Source organism: Abramis brama (assembly GCF_963993115.1).
Source record: "Abramis brama genome assembly, chromosome: 7".
NCBI lineage: Eukaryota > Metazoa > Chordata > Actinopteri > Cypriniformes > Leuciscidae > Abramis > Abramis brama.
The window spans coordinates 41,590,265-41,607,535 of NC_139969.1; the positions used below are offsets into that span (position 1 = coordinate 41,590,265).

Consider the following 17,271-nt stretch of genomic DNA (forward strand, 5'->3'; position numbering starts at 1 on the left):
TCTGGGTATTTTGAGCTAAAACTTCACACACACACACACACTCTGGGGACATCAGAGACTTGTCTTGTGTGAAGGGCATTACAGCACACCTGAAGCACTGATGATAATCAGATGTGTCTCGAGCAGCAGATCACACCAGCGCATTACTCCCTCGGGTAGCTGCATGTTTGGCTCCATACTGGACCCATGAACAATAATCACGCTGTTTAACTCGACAAAACTGGTTTTCTGTGATCAAAACGCGGACAGTGACAGGGATTTGCCATTAGCGCGAGTCCGGATCGAACCGGGAGCGACCAGACGGCAGAGGACTCTGTTCGCAAATAAAACAATGATTTCTCCCAAAAGAATGTTTTGACACCGAATGTGTGAAAAGACAGAGGTGTGTGTACCTGTGGACCTCTGCTTGAAGCTCTCGCTCTTGTTCTTCCTCCACTTCCAGGGCTTGAAGAGGCGTCCCAGTGTGGAGAACTTGCTCCGGCAGTGGCCGGGCGGCACCAGCGACTCGGAGCGACTGGAGGACAGCTTCTCCACCTCTTCAGCTGTGGGGGAACACACACACACGTTCAACTGGAGGAACACACACACACACACTCAACTGGAGGAACACACACACACACACACACACACTCAAACTGGAGGACAGCTTCTCTACCTCTTCTGCTGTGGAGGAACACACACACACACACGTTCAACTGGAGGAACACACACACACACTCAACTGGAGGAACACACACACACACACACACACACTCAAACTGGAGGACAGCTTCTCCACCTCTTCTGCTGTGGAGGAACACACACACACACGTTCAACTGGAGGAACACACACACACACTCAACTGGAGGAACACACACACACACACACACACACACACACTCAAACTGGAGGACAGCTTCTCCACCTCTTCTGCTGTGGGGGAACACACACACACACACGTTCAACTGGAGGAACACACACACACACACACACACACACACACACTCAAACTGGAGGACAGCTTCTCCACCTCTTCTGCTGTGGGGGAACACACACACACACACGTTCAACTGGAGGAACACACACTCAAACTGGAGGAACACACACACACACACGCTCAACTGGAGGAACACACACACACACGCTCAACTGGAGGAACACACACACGCTCAACTGGAGGAACACACTCAACTGGTGGAACACACACACACACACACACACTCTCAACTGGAGGAACACACACACGCTCAACTGGAGGAACACACACACGCTCAACTGGAGGAACACACACACGCTCAACTGGAGGAACACACACACGCTCAACTGGAGGAACACACACACACACTCTCAACTGGAGGAACACACACACGCTCAACTGGAGGAACACACACACACTCTCAACTGGAGGAACACACACACACTCTCAACTGGAGGAACACACACACGCTCAACTGGAGGAACACACACACACACTCTCAACTGGAGGAACACACACACGCTCAACTGGAGGAACACACACACACTCTCAACTGGAGGAACACACACACACTCTCAACTGGAGGAACACACACACGCTCAACTGGAGGAACACACACACACACTCTCAACTGGAGGAACACACACACGCTCAACTGGAGGAACACACACACACACACGCTCAACTGGAGGAACACACTAGAGCCCGACCGATATATCGCCCGATATTAGTCATTTTCCAAACTATCGGTATCTGCATTTATAACGGCCGATAAATGAATATTTAAAAAATAATAAAAGCGGACGAAACACCCTGCAACCGTGTTATGAGTGTTGGCGCTGCATAGTTTGTCCACCAGAGCGCACTCTACAAGGAAGACTGCTAACATCAATGAGCTTGGAAATCACAACAAACTTATTCTGCCTAAATAAAGTAATGATTACTGTATTTATAACTAGCATATCTGTAGTTCCAGTCCCTGCATTGTAAAACGTAAGTTAGGCACGCGAGGAGTGAACACTTAGACATAGAGAAAAAGTATCAAACATAGCCTGTGCATAAAAGTTAGCTTTTCTTTTACACGTGTGTGAAATCCAAGTGTGCGTTATTGTAGGGGTAATTAACACATGGTTACCGAGTCGATCGTTCCCTGCAATGCGTTTTCATGATAATCGAATGTAAAGAGTTTTATCTCTAAAAACAGATTAGCTCATAACGCTAGTATATGGGGCACAGAGTAAGTAAAAGTAAATCGCTAGTTAATATCCATCTTGGAAAACAGTCGCGACTAATTGAGCCACGAACGCCGTCGATAGGATAGCTGGTTGATAGGAATTACGTTTGTGAAATCTAACGTAGCACGGCGTTCGTGGCTCGATTAGTCGAGACTGTTTTCCAAGATGACGCCTGCATGTAAACGCGTAATGTACTGTCTTTATAAAGTATCTTCTTATTAAACTGTCTTTACACTTACAAAGTTCTCAATGCTTCGGTTTGCATGTAGGGACCCTCATTATGTTACCGTGTTAGTGTGAGGCTATTTTGAGCCTTGTTAGTGGCATTAACTAGCGATTTACTTTTACTTACTCTGTGCCCCATATACTAGCGTTATGAGCTAATCTGTTTTTAGAGATAAAACTCTTTACATTCGATTTTCATGAAAACGCATCCCAGGGAACGATCGACTCGGTAACCATGTGTTAATTACCTCACATAATGTATTTAGTGCATCAGTAAGTAGTAGATTTTAGAAGGCAGGCAGCAAATGATGAAAATGGTTTGTTGTAGCTTGATGGAATAGATGGATAGAATTAGGAGTGACCTTTGTCTTGTTTAATAATAATACAAATGATGAAGATAATAATAATAATAATAATAATATCATCATCATTGATTTTTTTTTTTTAATTATTACTGTCAATATTAATAATAATAGTTGATTTTTTTTTTGTTCAAAGGACTTTAAGTTTCATATCTTAAGTTTGTATTTTTAATATACATTATATTTATCAGAACTTTAATATATTCTGTTCTGTTGTGACAATAAAGTTAATTTAAAAAAAAGAAGTTTATTTTTAAACTGCATTATATTATTTTAGTAAGGCTGAGGACTCTTAAATAACTACAAATAACTAATGTTAGGGAAAATCTGTTCATGTTTTGTTACACGTTTCTGGATTTTTAAAAAATATATATATCGGCCGATATATCGGAATATCGGATTTTTAAATCACCAAATATTTGTATCGGTATCGGCCTTAAAAATCCTTTATCGGTCGGGCTCTAAAACACACACACACACACGCTCAACTGGAGGAACACACTCAACTGGAGGACAGCTTCTCCACCTCTTCTGCTATGGAGGAACACACACACACACTCTCAACTGGAGGAACACACACACACTCAACTGGAGGACAGCTTCTCCACCTCTTCTGCTGTGGAGGAACACACACACACACACACACACTCTCAATTGGAGGAACACACACACACATACACTCAACTGGAGGAACACACACACACACACACTCAACTGGAGGAACACACACACTCAAACTGGAGCACTCACTGGAAGTGCTTAAACTGCAGAAGTAGGTCAAACACAGTCCCCACTGACACACACACACACACACTTCTAGAGGAGCAGACAGCATCAGTGTGTGCCGAGAGCGGGTCATGTGATCGTGAGGACGAGCAGTGATGATGAAGGGCGTGTGTTGGAGCATTTATACTTACAGCCTAATCACATTAACACGCGTGTGTGACGAACATTAATCAGAGAGGACTTAATGAAGAGGATTAGACCATCGGCACGTTTGCTCACGGTGTGTGTGTGTGTGACCTGCACTGAACCAGCTCAACGAGACCAAACCACAGCACCACACGTGTGTGTGTCAACGAGACCAAACCACAACACCACATGTGTGTGTCAACGAGACCAAACCACAGCACCACATGTGTGTGTCACTCGCTGCTCCTCCAGCGGACAGCAGCAGGTTAAGCCTTCCACTGTAAGGGTTAATCACACACAGCTGGACTCTCCCTCAACTCATCCCACAGTCTCCTCTCAGACGGATACAGTCAGAGTCATGTTAAACACATCCCGGCTCTTCCAGCTCCACAGTGGCAGTGAGTGGGGGATGAGCACATCCCTCCATCATAACAGTACTCCACACGACTCCAGGGGTTAACCACGGCCTTCTGAAGCCAAGACATGCGTTCTTGTGAGAAGAAAATATCAATATCCATAATCATTATTGTGTTCCTGTTAATCTTGAATCAGAATAACCCGATGATGAGGGCGGGGCTATAACCTGTCACTCACATGAGATCCACCAAAAGCAAACCACAACCATCCAATCATCCAATCAATTCCTCACAGATAAAACAAGCCCCGCCCACATTTGTTCTTTTCTCTGAGATATATATGCTCAATATTGAAGAAAAGACTAAAGCAACTTATGTTTTCATTCATGCTGACTTTAAACTAAGTATAGTATTACATCCTGATAGCCAGCATTAACTGTTTGTCCGGATCCTCCTGTGATATTTCCTAAGTCTGAACTTGTTTTAACAGGTGACAGAATGATTGTGTTGACCAATGAAATCAGCTGATATCTGTGTTTTTGAAAAGCCACTGAAAAGAGAGAAACCACACTGAAGCCCCAGTACGCCCGTGTAACGCATGTCTGCATACATACACACACACACACACACACCAACAACTTAAAACAGCTAAACCGTCTCCACTCTCAGCGCGTTTCCATTAAAAACGCGGCGCTATTCGCGACGCACGCGCGTCTGTCGCATATGATAATAATAATTAATATACAACAAAAGCAGGTTAACGCGAGACGCGTCCTGTGTGAACGCGACGCGACGCCCATCATCTGAACGCACACACATGGCTGTAGACATATAATGAGAGATGAGCGCATGAACGCACGCGTTGCTCACCGTCCTGACGCGCGTGGCTGCCGCGGCTGCAGTTGCTGCATATGTGCTTGATCTCCTTGCCGATGTGGCAGTGGATCATGAAGGGCATGTTGTTGTTGTGACGCTGGCTCTGGTTGTCCTTCTCCTTCCTGCAGTTCAGAGTCATCATCCTGGCCAGGCTGAAGCCCTTGTTCTTCGGCTTCTCCATCCCCGCGGGCGCGCTGCTGCCCCAGACGCCGTGCAGCACTGTCGGATCCACCACAGACATGATGATGGAGGAGATGAGGAGGATGATGATGGTGGAGATGAGCGCGCATCTGAGCAGGACAGGGCACGCGCTCGCGCACTGCGCGCCCCCTATAGACACTCCGTGGAACTGTGCAGTGCAGGAGTGTGTCTCAAATCACAAACACTGCAGTGATGATGAGTGTCACACACACACTGACAGCAGGTTACCAGCTGGACGATGTGTTTGCTTCCACACACACACACACACTGCTGCGTGTTCAGCAGCACACTAACACACTAGTCCCACTGTTTCTGCACTGTGTGTAGTTCAGTGTGTATGATGTGCTGTGCTGTATCCCACAGTACACAATGTACTTGTCCTCACCTTCCCTTCCCAGTGTGACGAATTAACTGGAAGGCATATTTTATCATTACCACCATAAGTGAAGACATTTTACACAAAACTGAATAAAACTGCTGAATAATCGGATCTATTTTTGAATTAAACTTATGTAATGAGCTCATGTGGCATCAATGTTGCACACTGCTGTGTTTGAGACATTTATTGATGCAAACTACACACTGTTTTATTAGTATTGAGACATCTAAAATGTCTTGATTTTACATTAATAAAATGCAAAACTAAGAAATAATTCTGTTATCCTTGTCAAACCTCTCCTGACTCATTATTAGATGTGAAACATTTATTTGAATGTTAAACTGACAGTTTAGAGCGGGAATGGTTTTCTGATTGGATGTTGAGATGTGGGCGTGGCTCTGAGGAGTTTATGCAGATGAGCGTCAGCTTGAGGGGGCGGGGCTTAAGCACACTCCTGCATATGTCACTGATGCTTTTCCAGTAATGACTGAACATTATCAGGTCAAAAAAACACACAAGCCAAATATACGTCAAACCCTGGGCTTGAACCATGTTATAGTTTGACCGGGGTGACACATTCAGGTCATCGCATATTGTTTAAGTGAGGAACAGACACAATTTGTTATTGAATTACACTGAAAATGACTTTCTGCAGTATTGTTTCATGATGGATCCACAGGTTTTGATCCTCCACCGCTCTGAATGCGTCACACATGAGCGTTTGACTGTGGATCTCCAGGCGTGTTCAGAGACGCGCCGGCACTGAAGAGCTGCTAAACGCCACATAAGCACACCCTCACCCAATAACACCAGCCCATCCGTGACTCAACAGATCCTGCAGAGCAGCGAAGACATGATTCAGCGCTGAGTCACGGTCTCGGTCTACACCCGCTCTTCAGGACGTCACTGCCCACACACACACACACACACACACACACACAGCAGACCAGAGATCCATCACATGCGCTGTGGTTCACATCTCAGACTCGGCTAGTGAGTAGGGATGCACCATATCTGCCACCATATCGGTATCGGCCGATATATTTGTAATGCTCTCGTTATCGGCCTGATAAGAACATTTGGCCGATATATTAAAGCTGAGACGCTTCAGATGTGCACTGTTCACCATGATGGTTTTGAATAGCTTGAAATATGATTGGAATCACTTCAAAAAAGGAAAATACAGTCAAGTCAGTCATATCGGCTGCATAAAGTTATAATGAGAACATCACTATAATTGTGTGTTTGTGTCATGGCTTTTAATGGGGAGAATTACATTTTTGTAATCAGGCTCTTAAAAATGATATAAAAATCAGAAAAAAAATCATATTTGGATTCATCGGCCAATATATCGGTTATCGGCTGTCAAATATAAAGAGTTATCGGTTATCGGCCAGAATGTTCAGTTCATGAACCTGTCCAAGATACCGTCCTCCGTGTTCTCCACAAGCACATGTGCATTCGCTGGAACACATGCCATTAAAGTGTTTGTTGCGATTAAAATCATATGCCACATATTTTACTTGATTATGGTTGCTACGATTATAAGTTGTGTTTACATGAGGTTTAATCGCAATATTGCCTAAATCTCATTATGAGTGCAACGTAGTCGCATTAAGGGAATAAAATGTAAACAATATCCAAGTTAATTTGCTTCTGACCATAATCACAGTATTTTCTCATCAGCTGAGCCTCTGCTGTCTGAGATTCCTCAGCTCAATAGCTTAGAGTGGGAATAACAACAACAACAACGCGTGAAATGCTATAATCTTGCTAATCCACAGAAGTGTTGAGATTGAGTGAATGTGAAGATAGATGCGTGTTAAACCCGCAGAGCTGCTCTGAGATCATCATCTGCACACCTGTCAATCTACATCTGTGTGTTGTGAGTTTGTCCTGGAATCAGTTGTCCAAACTCTAGTTGTAGACACACACACACACACACACACATCAGTGCACGTTACATCAGCAGACACGTGCAGCAGACCATGAATGATGAGTGCATTAACTAACCGTAGGCTGCTGAAACACATCCGCTCGCTCTTAATCTCAGGCCTGTGTTCGGGATGATAACCGGATTGCGTAACGCTGGAGCTGAATCAGGCACTCGAGTGAGTGAGTGCAGCGGAGACATGAAGAGGCCTGGGGAAGAGCGATCAGTGAATCAGGACATTCATGAGTCCAGCCTCTCCGGCATCAAACAGACGGAAAACTGTAGGATTTACTTTAACTAACCGTTCTCATTCACAAACTGCTAGAAAATTGAGCATGAAAAAGATCTGCAAAGCTCCAGTTCTTCTCTATATCAGTGTCAGTGTTTCTGAACTCATTGTAGTCTTGAGTTTCTTCTGGGAACAAACATGTCACAATATTCCTCATTATAATAATTAATGCGCAGAATAAAGGGGGCGATCATGACGTGTGGCCGTGTCCAGTGATGTAAAAGATCCAGCATGACATCACCAGGTCCTAACCAGGCGTGATGCGATACGATTCTAGCGACATTCAGTTTGTCTGTCCACAGCAGAAACGTCAAAATTGATCCAAAATCAATCAGAAGTGTGTGTGGGCGGAGTCTCTCTGCAAACACACTGCACTCACAACCCAACCAATCCAAAATCACAGCCAATCAGAAGAGCTTGTGGGCGGAGTCTCTCTGCAAACACACTGCACTCGCTACCAAATCAATCCAAAATCACAGCCAATCAGAAGAGTGTGTGGGCGGAGTCTCTCTGCAAACACACTGCACTCACAACCAAATCAATCCAAAATCACAGCCAATCAGAAGTGTGTGTGGGCGGAGTCTCTCTGCAAACACACTGCACTCACAACCAAATCAATCCAAAATTACAGCCAATCAGAAGAGTGTGTGGGCGGAGTCTCTCTGCAAACACACTGCACTCACAACCAAATCAATCCAAAATCACAGCCAATCAGAAGAGTGTGTGGGCGGAGTCTCTCTGTAAACACACTGCACTCGCTACCCAATCAATCCAAAATCACAGCCAATCAGAAGAGCTTGTGGGCGGAGTCTCTCTGCAAACGCACTGCACTCACTACCAAATCAATCCAAAATCACAACCAATCAGAAGTGTGTGTGGGCGGAGTCTCTCTGCAAACGCACTGCACTCGCAACCAAATCAATCCAAAATCACAGCCAATCAGAAGAGTGTGTGGGCGGAGTCTCTCTGCAAACACACTGCACTCGCTACCCAATCAATCCAAAATCACAGCCAATCAGAAGTGTGTGTGGGCGGAGTCTCTCTGCAAACACACTGCACTCACAACCAAATCAATCCAAAATCACAGCCAATCAGAAGTGTGTGTGGGCGGAGTCTCTCTGCAAACACACTGCACTCACAACCAAATCAATCCAAAATCACAGCCAATCAGAAGTGTGTGTGGGCGGAGTCTCTCTGCAAACACACTGCACTCGCTACCCAATCAATCCAAAATCACAGCCAATCAGAAGTGTGTGTGGGCGGAGTCTCTCTGCAAACACACTGCACTCACAACCAAATCAATCCAAAATCACAGCCAATCAGAAGTGTGTGTGGGCGGAGTCTCTCTGCAAACACACTGCACTCGCTACCCAATCAATCCAAAATCACAACCAATCAGAAGAGCCTGTGGGCGGAGTCTCTCTGCAAACACACTGCACTCGCTACCCAATCAATCCAAAATCACAGCCAATCAGAAGAGTGTGTGGGCGGAGTCTCTCTGCAAACACACTGCACTCACAACCAAATCAATCCAAAATCACAGCCAATCAGAAGAGCTTGTGGGCGGAGTCTCTCTGCAAACACACTGCACTCGCAACCAAATAATAATAATAATACATTTTATTTGTAATGCACTTTTCTTAAACCCAAAGCACTACAGTAAAATAAATAAAGAAAAACAGCCTTAAATAAATGTGTCCCAACGTTGGAGCATTTCTGATGGTAAGAGGAAGCACATAGCATAGCTTGGGGGCTTTGTATGAAAAGGCTCTTTCCCCCATAGTCTTCTTGAGCTTACATGAAGGAGTGAAAGTACGAGTGAGCACACGGGCGGCAGAGTTATGAATATACTGTAGCCTGCTCAGAGATTTAGCTGGAAGGCCAGAGAACAAGGCATTACAGTAATCTAACCTAGTTGTAATGAAGGCATGTGTAAGCCTTTCTGTGTCTGCAAAAGAGAGAAAAGGACGAGCAACGTTTCTCAGATGGTAAAAAGCAGTTTTAGAGATGTGTTTTATATGTGCTTCAAATGTTCACTGAGGATCAAGAATGACACCAAGACTCTGCACCTGTGAAGTGGGAATTACCATGCTGGAGTCAACAATCAAACGAATCTGCTCGGCCTTACCAGTAGCCGACACTGCCCCAATCTGCATCAGTTCAGTCGTGGAGCCGTTCAGCTTCAGGAAGTTATTCTGCATCCATACACTGATCTCTGCTAGACAACTGCGCAAAGCTATTAATGAGCAATGCACATCAGGACTCATTCAAAAAACACACCAAACTTACGGCGAACAGAATCAAATTCAATTTACATAACTTTAAACAAATCAGACCATCAATGACAAATGCTCAATTTTGAAAATTTTATTCATTTTAAAAATAGCTGTTTAATTTATAAAGTTTTTCACGGACTGGCCCCACCTTCACTTTCTACATACATCAAACCAAGGTCTGACAGAGGTTTTAGCACCAGAGCCTCATTTAGAGGAGATATAGAGATCCCGCACAGAAAAACTACCTTTGGACGAACTGTCCTGTCTATCAGAGGAGGAACAGCCTCCCAACAAACATTAGAGAGTGTCCCACTTACTGCACATTTAAAGAGCACCTTAAACAGCTTCTTAAAAGTTCCCAGTTATGTCCTCATTTTGACTAATTTTACTGATGTAATGTAATCTGCCTGAATGTGTGCTTATGTGTTTCTTGCTTGATACTGTATATTGTCATACTCTTTTGTGTTGCATTATTTTTTATGTTGTTGGGACTACAGGTGAAAATTAGCATTTATGCTATAACCTGGCTCATTTACAGTCTGTACAGAAATGTTAGATTGTTCATTAATGTGCACTGTCCCGAATAAATAAATAAATAAATAAATAAAATAGTGGTGATGTAAATCTGTGTATCATCCGCGTAGCAGTGATACCCAAGACCATATTTCCTGATGATCTGCCCAAGTGGAAGCATGTGAATGTTAAATAAAATTGGACCCAACACTGAACCCTGAGGAACTCCCTGTCGAACAGGCACGGTATCAGATTTGTAATTACCCAAGCTTACAAACTGGGCACGATTCGTTAAATAAGCAACTGAACACTGCTCCAGAAAGACCCAGCCAATTTTCCAGCCGATCTAGCAGAAGAGAGTGACGTATAGTGTCAAAAGCAGCACTGAGGTCTAATAAGACCGAAATACTGCATGCACCAGAATCTGCTGCAATAAGAAGATCATTTACGACCCTCACTAGAGCTGTCTCAGTGCTGTGCCCGTTTCTGAACCCAGACTGAACAGGTTCAAAAAGACTGTTCAGTGCTAGGTGATTATTTAACTGAATAGCCACAACACGCTCCAGAACTTTAGCCAAGGAAGGAAGGTTTGAAATAGGCCTGTAATTGGACAAATCAGAAACATCACAACCAGGCTTCTCAGGGACTGGTGTAATGGCAGCTATTCTTAATTCTGGAGGAATAATTCCAGAACTCAAGTCACATCAGGGGCAGGGCAGATTGATGCAAGGCAGGTCAATAATAACCGAGCAGGAAACCGGATCTAAAATGCTGGTAGTTGAATTCATGGACTTTAACTGCACTTATAATAAAATCAGGTCAAAGTTTTGAGTCAAGTGCAACATGTTCTGTCATAGGCTACATAAAATGATAATGTGAACACTATAATTGTGTGTTTGGGACATGGCTTTAATGTTTTTTGTTTTTGTAATCAGGCTTTTAAAAATTATATAAAAATTTGGATTTAGATTTATTCAGCCAATATATCGGTTATTGGCTTTCAAATATAAAGAATTATGGGCTATCGGTATCAGCCAAACTGTTCATATATACGCATCTCTAACACGATCTGAGGAATCAGTGACGCCTGGAGCACAGACACACTCATCTTTAATGTCTGCATGAAACTTGAAAGTTGTTTTAGTCTTTTCTCACCTATTGTGTCGTATATCTCAGTGAGACGCTTCTGGAGCAAGAACAAATGTGGGCGGGGCTTGATTGTGTCCGTGGGGAATTGATTGGATGATTGGATGGCTGTGGTTTGCTATTGGTGGATCTCATGTGAGTGACAGGTTATAGCCCTGTTTTGACTTCATGGTGACTTTGACAAAGTTTCAGCACATCACTATCAGCACTACTGACTTAACTACTAACACCACTAATAATTATATTAATGATGTGCCCACATAATGTGAAGACATTTAAAGTGCTTGAACAGTATGAGGACGTCCGCTTCTCGAACACACTGTCCAGTGGCGCAGACTCGCTTCACGCTGCTTTAACTGGATATTAAAGTGGGGCGATAGAGAAATCCTCTCATTAATTTCTGCCATGTGCGCCGGCGGCTCTGAGGGAGTTATGTCATTATAATCTGTGCCGAAGCTCGTTTCCAGCCTCACAGATCTGAGATTCGGCGGCAGAGAACGCTCTGGCTCCTTTAAAGGCTCTTTAATAATGTTCTCAAACGTTGGCACAAAAACATTATTCTTCAACGTTCAGAAGTAATATTTTCATAAGCTAATGGGAACATTAGCAAAACATTCTGTCATGAAGGTCTTTTCATTAATGGGTCACGTTGAGAATATAATTTTCCTCTATGGCACATATTGAATTCTCTTTAGAAAACAAGAAGCCAATTTGAAGCTGAACGAATGTCTTTCCTCAGGTCATGCTGATTTATTCTCAAACTGCTCTTGAACACGTTTATTTCCTCTATTCCTCTTTTGTTCAGAGTGTTACACTAAACTGAGAGGATGAGTAAACGCACCAGAACTGCACATTCATCTCATCGGACAGTGTTTCTGATAATGAATCTCTGATAATGCTGTTGAGACGATAACTGCGGGGTTAAAAGACTCAACACTGGCGAGGAGGATGCAGAACAACTGAACTGTGTTTCCGTACGTGTGTGTGTGTGGATGAAGCGTGTGAAAGTGACCCACATTAACAGGTTTATGTCAGTGCGACACAAATAAGCACATTAGCGGCATCTAGTGGACTGTCTCATTCACTACAGTGTGTCACACCAGGAACTAGTGAATGGAACCAGCCATGTGTTTTATAGAGTTATAATACGTTAGAGCTGCACGATACTGTGGAAGCATATGCGTAGCAATATCATATTTGAAATGCAATATGCAAAATGACAATGCATTTCTGGATTTAAATTCTACAGTTTTTGCTTGAACATGTTAAACATGTCTAATAATTTGATTTTAATTTTGCAACTTATAAAGAGTTCAAATATGTATTCAATTTACATATTAAAACTAGTGTATGAAATGGCAAATTATATAATTTCATTTTCATTTTCATTTTGCACCAAACGCTGCACAAATGTAATGGAAAATGTAAATTTAAATACAGAAATGCATTGCCATTTTACATATTACATTTCAGATTGAATATTGCTACCCATACGCTTCCATACGATTCTGGGTAAATTAGATTTTTCAAATGTATTTATCATGATTCTGAACAGACAACTAAACAAACTAACATGTAATTTACTAGAGGTTTTGACTAAATGATAATTGTTGCAGTCTATTTAAAATGTTCAATTATTTTCAGTGAAATTTCTTTTTTTAATTGTTTTGAGTAAATGATTCAATGACTCACTCATAAAGACTTGTTCCCTGACTGGATGAATCAGTGTTTTTGACCGAATCTCTCCAGCGAATGATTCAATGACTCACTCATAAAGACTTGTTCCCTGACTGGATGAATCAGTGTTTTTGACCGAATCTCTCCAGCGAATGATTCAATGACTCACTCATAAAGACTTGTTCCCTGACTGGATGAATCAGTGTTTTTGACCAAATCTCTTGAGCGAATGATTCAATGACTCACTCATAAAGACTTGTTCCCTGACTGGATGAATCAGTGTTTTTGACCGAATCTCTCCAGCTAATGATTCAATGACTAACTCATAAAGACTTGTTCCCTGACTGGATGAATCAGTGTTTTTGACCGAATCTCTCCAGCCAGTGATTCAATGACTCACTCATAAAGACTTGTTCCCGGACTGGATGAATCAGTGTTTTTGAACGAATCTCTCCAGCTAATGATTCAATGACTCACTCATAAAGACTTGTTCCCTGACTGGATGAATCAGTGTTTTTGACCGAATCTCTCCAGCGAATGATTCAATGACTCACTCATAAAGACTTGTTCCCTGACTGGATGAATCAGTGTTTTTGACCAAATCTCTTGAGTGAATAATTCAATGACAAACACACGTCTCTTGTCTCCACCTACTGGTGTAATGATGTAATGACACAATCTTTGTTTGAAGCGTCGAGTTAAAGGTACAATATGCAAGATTGTTTTGCCGCTAGAGGGCGCTACATTCCAAACAACAACAACGGCGTAGTAGCTTAATGACGATGTGAAGGAGCGTGGAATGGTGGGAACTGTCGTTTTAAATTCCACCGTGGATGTAAATCAGTCAGACGGGAATTGAAAAATCATGTTCATGGATGAGGTAAAGTTCTATTTGTATAAATGTTGCGTTTAATGATATGCTTTTTGTGGCGAAGGGGGCGTGGTTCAGCGCGGTCTGTAACGGGAGAGAGAAGAGACGAGCGGGACGCAAGTAGGTCAAGTGCAAATGACGAACACCTGTGTCTTATTGCAGTGTTATTGGCGTGGAGAGACCGTGCTGGAACGAGAGAGAGAGAGAGATGGACTGAGGACTCGTACGAGAGACCTGGAAAAATTGGACGCAGAGAAAGAAAACCGGTGGATCCGAGCTCTCATTTTTGAACTGTTCTCTGCCGTCGCGGTTGCCACGGTGAATGCGCATTGTGCGCGACTTTTGTTTGTTTTGTTTTGTTTTAATAAAGTCCCAGTCCCAGTCACACCGACCCCTGTCTTCTTCCTTCCTGACTCTTGAACCTCATCACACTTTTATTTCATTAAAATGAATTAACCGCAAGAAAAGTAAGGTTTAATACAAAATTGGTTATCATAGATGTTACTGTATTTGTCGAATTCATTGTTGTGATAACGCTGCGCTGTTTTACGTGTTCTAAACATTAATTGTTGTAAAAGTACATTTGAACATACCCACATCATTTGCCAAAATACTGATTAATCTTTATGTATAAGACATGCTGTGTTTATTTACATGGCCATAAACACCAGACATGATAAACAATGTCAATAAACTAAACACAAATCTAAAGGAATAATACTTTCCTTACATAAACATAACTATTACCGAATGCTACATTTGGAAAATATAAAATTAAGCATGCTTTGTCGACAGAACCAGCTGCAATCGGTAAAGAATAATTGTGTTCCATAACAACTACACAAAACAAGCTAACGTTTGTTGAAACAAGCTACAACTACAACTTCCGCATTTTTCCAGGACTCCACGCAGTACGAGCGGAAACCGAGGGTAACGCGGATATGACGCCATTGACTGGCGACTCCCAGCTCACCCCTGCTCACACGCCCCGTTTCCTTGGTTAAAATCACAATTTTCTCACGATTTAAAAATAGTTGGAAACATTTGGGATATTGTAAGTAATCAACTTAACAAAATATATAACACTGGCCTTGAGATTTTGGGATATTTTAATGCAAAAATTGTACATACTGTACCTTTAAAGCTGGTTTACTGTATTTGGATCGCTACCGTAGACATCAGTGTTTATATCTGAACTATAAACTTTTATCCCAGTGCTTCTGTGGTTAATATGAATGACTGTAAGACAGAAATAATGATACTGTGTGTTGAAAACACTGTTTCATATCTATACAGGACAACGGCTCTCTCTGAGTCACTGTGATCGGACTCGTCAAAGGTTTAATATACAGACAGAGCTGAATCACTGTCATTCAGGAACGAGATCGTTCGGGATCTTCATCTTTAGCTTTAGCACATTATGACATTTGAATATTTGGTTGCTTTACGGGCACTGATCCATGTGGGAATAATGAACATCAGTCACATTTATCACCCTATAATCCGTGTGTTCACTTAACCAAGAAAAAATGTGTTTTAAAACATTTTAAAAAACTGGACATTTTAAACATTCATGGAAAATTCTGAAATAAAGTTTTCATAACTTCATGGGAACTTTAGCACGACATTCGTAGCATATTTTTGTTAGCTGGAATAAAGAAGAGAGAGTCCGCACACTCCACCAAAGACAAGAGACGTCAGAAAAGCGAGATCAAGTAAATGCTTTTACTGAAAAAAGGGCAAACGCTTCGGTCACATGTGACCTTTGTCAATGCCAAGCTTACAAGGTTGCTAAAGGTCACGTGTGACTGAAACGTTAAGTCCCTCGCTATTCCCCTGTTAGCTGGAATACACATGACTTGACTTTTACAGTGTATGCTCAAAATAATCTGAATTATTTCTCTAGACTAAATGAAGAACATTCAGGTGAGCTCAAACAAACCAGAGTCTCATTTGTTTCTGTTCTCACACTTTCATCCGTGTTGTTATTCCACCGGAGCTTTTGTACTCGGTCAGAAACTGTGTGTGATATTTCCAAGTCAAAGAAAAATAAAGCAGCAACTCATTAAGCTAACGAACACAGACACCAGCAGACTCTGGCTGCACACTTGTGTGTAGTGTGGAAAGAGCAGTGCTGTATGTCCACAGAATTCATCAAACTCTACACTAAATATGCTCTAAGAATGTTGTGCTAACATTCCCATTAAGTTATAAAAGCGTTATTTTGTTCAAATACATATTTTTCTTGGTTATGTGAACATTTCATTTTCCTCATTCTTCAATCTTTATCACTATTCCATCATTATTGGAATGTTACTTTAGAATGTTACTTTAGAATGTTACTTTGGAATGTTACTTTGGAATGTTACTTTAGAATGTTACTTTGAAATGTTACTTTGGAATGTTACTTTGGAATGTTACTTTGGAATGTTACTTTGGAATGTTACTTTAGAATGTTACTTTGGAATGTTACTTTGGAATGTTACTTTAGAATGTTACTTTGGAATGTTACTTTGGAATGTTACTTTGGAATGTTACTTTAGAATGTTACTTTGAAATGTTACTTTGGAATGTTACTTTGGAATGTTACTTTGGAATGTTACTTTGGAATGTTACTTTAGAATGTTACTTTAGAATGTTACTTTGGAATGTTACTTTGGAATGTTACTTTAGAATGTTACTTTAGAATGTTACTTTGGAATGTTACTTTGGAATGTTACTTTAGAATGTTACTTTGGAATGTTACTTTGGAATGTTACTTTAGAATGTTACTTTGGAATGTTACTTTGGAATGTTACTTTGGAATGTTACTTTAGAATGTTACTTTGGAATGTTACTTTAGAATGTTACTTTAGAATGCTACTTTAGAATGCTACTTTGGAATGTTACTTTGGAATGCTACTTTAGAATGTTAATTTGGAATGTTACTTTAGAATGTTACTTTGGAATGTTACTTTAGAATGTTACTTTGGAATGTTACTTTGGAATGTTACTTTAGAATGTTACTTTGGAATGTTACTTTAGAATGTTACTTTAGAATGTTAATTTGGAATGTTACTTTAGA

General features: G+C 41.7%; 1 protein-coding gene across 5 annotated transcripts in view; it reads right to left on the reverse strand.

The window, feature by feature from the left end:
- Positions 1–17,271, reverse strand: part of LOC311087305 (phosphatase and actin regulator 1) — a 65,556-nt gene that overhangs the window by 42,049 nt on the left and 6,236 nt on the right. For 3 of the 5 annotated variants that reach the window (XR_014607210.1, XM_084120610.1, XM_084120611.1), the window contains exon 2: positions 393–542. Coding sequence is in view for 3 of the 5 variants with exons in the window: in XM_084120610.1 (XP_083976736.1) it covers positions 393–542 (150 nt within the window). In the remaining 2 variants the exon portion in view is untranslated. Of the gene's footprint in view, positions 1–392; positions 543–4,916; positions 5,239–17,271 lie in introns of those variants that run through there. The other 2 variants (XR_014607211.1, XM_084120609.1) reach the window with 2 other exon arrangements.